The sequence below is a fragment of the Gavialis gangeticus genome, unplaced genomic scaffold (assembly GCF_001723915.1).
Source record: "Gavialis gangeticus isolate Ggan-Ray unplaced genomic scaffold, GavGan_comp1, whole genome shotgun sequence".
Classification (NCBI taxonomy): Eukaryota; Metazoa; Chordata; order Crocodylia; family Gavialidae; genus Gavialis; species Gavialis gangeticus.
In genome coordinates, this window is record NW_017728992.1 from 48,343,388 (window position 1) to 48,344,086 (window position 699).

Genomic DNA, 699 nt, shown 5'->3' on the forward strand with positions numbered 1-699 from the left:
CTCCCACGCGCGCCTTACCTCAGCTGCCGCAGGCGCAGGGTCCAGGCCGCGCGGGTCAGCGCCGCCATCAGGACCGCAGCGCTGCACCCGCCCACGGGGGAGGAGCTCCCGCTCGCCACCACCTCCTCCGCCCCCTGCCGCCGGGTCACGCGCTGCCAGGCCCGGCTTCTCTTGGGGCCGGGCTCGTCTGCTCTGGACCGTAGCTGCTGGGTACTGCCAGTTTTGCTTTGAAGACCGGCCCCCTCCGTGCCACTTCGATCCCGTGCTTTGTCACCTTCTTAGTCAGAAACACGCGTTCCCTTTCTCAGGGGCATCTGCCCAGATTGAACGTCCAGCCACTGGGGTGTGTTCAGTCACACCTTCCTTGCTCCAGCCCTGCAGAGGCTAACTAATGGGGTCTTCTCGGGCACCCACACCCTCTTGTCCTCCAGATGACCTCTAAAGCCTCCAAGGGTTAGTTAAGTACTAGGGTCTTCTCAGGTCCCTGTGTTCTCTTGTCCTCCAGATGACCTCCAAACCCTGCAAGGTTACAGTGGGGTCTTCTCAGGCCCACGTCCTCCTTTCCTCTAACGGACTTCCAAACCCTGCAAGGGCCAAGTAGTTAGGCCTTCTCAGGTGCCCATGTCTTCTTGTCCTCCAGATGACCTCCAGCTTCACCTTTCACTTTTCCTAGCTAGGAGGAAGGCAGGGAAGGGTGGC

The 699-nt window shown here is 61.2% G+C and overlaps 1 protein-coding gene across 1 annotated transcript in view; it reads right to left on the minus strand.

Moving 5' to 3' along the window:
- Positions 1–83, minus strand: part of ECI2 (enoyl-CoA delta isomerase 2) — a 21,342-nt gene extending 21,259 nt beyond the window's left edge. The window contains exon 1 of the mRNA XM_019522048.1: positions 19–83. Within this exon, the coding sequence (XP_019377593.1) occupies positions 19–68 (50 nt within the window). The 5' untranslated portion in view covers positions 69–83. The remainder of the gene's footprint in view (positions 1–18) is intronic.
- Positions 84–699: the final 616 nt, after the last annotated feature.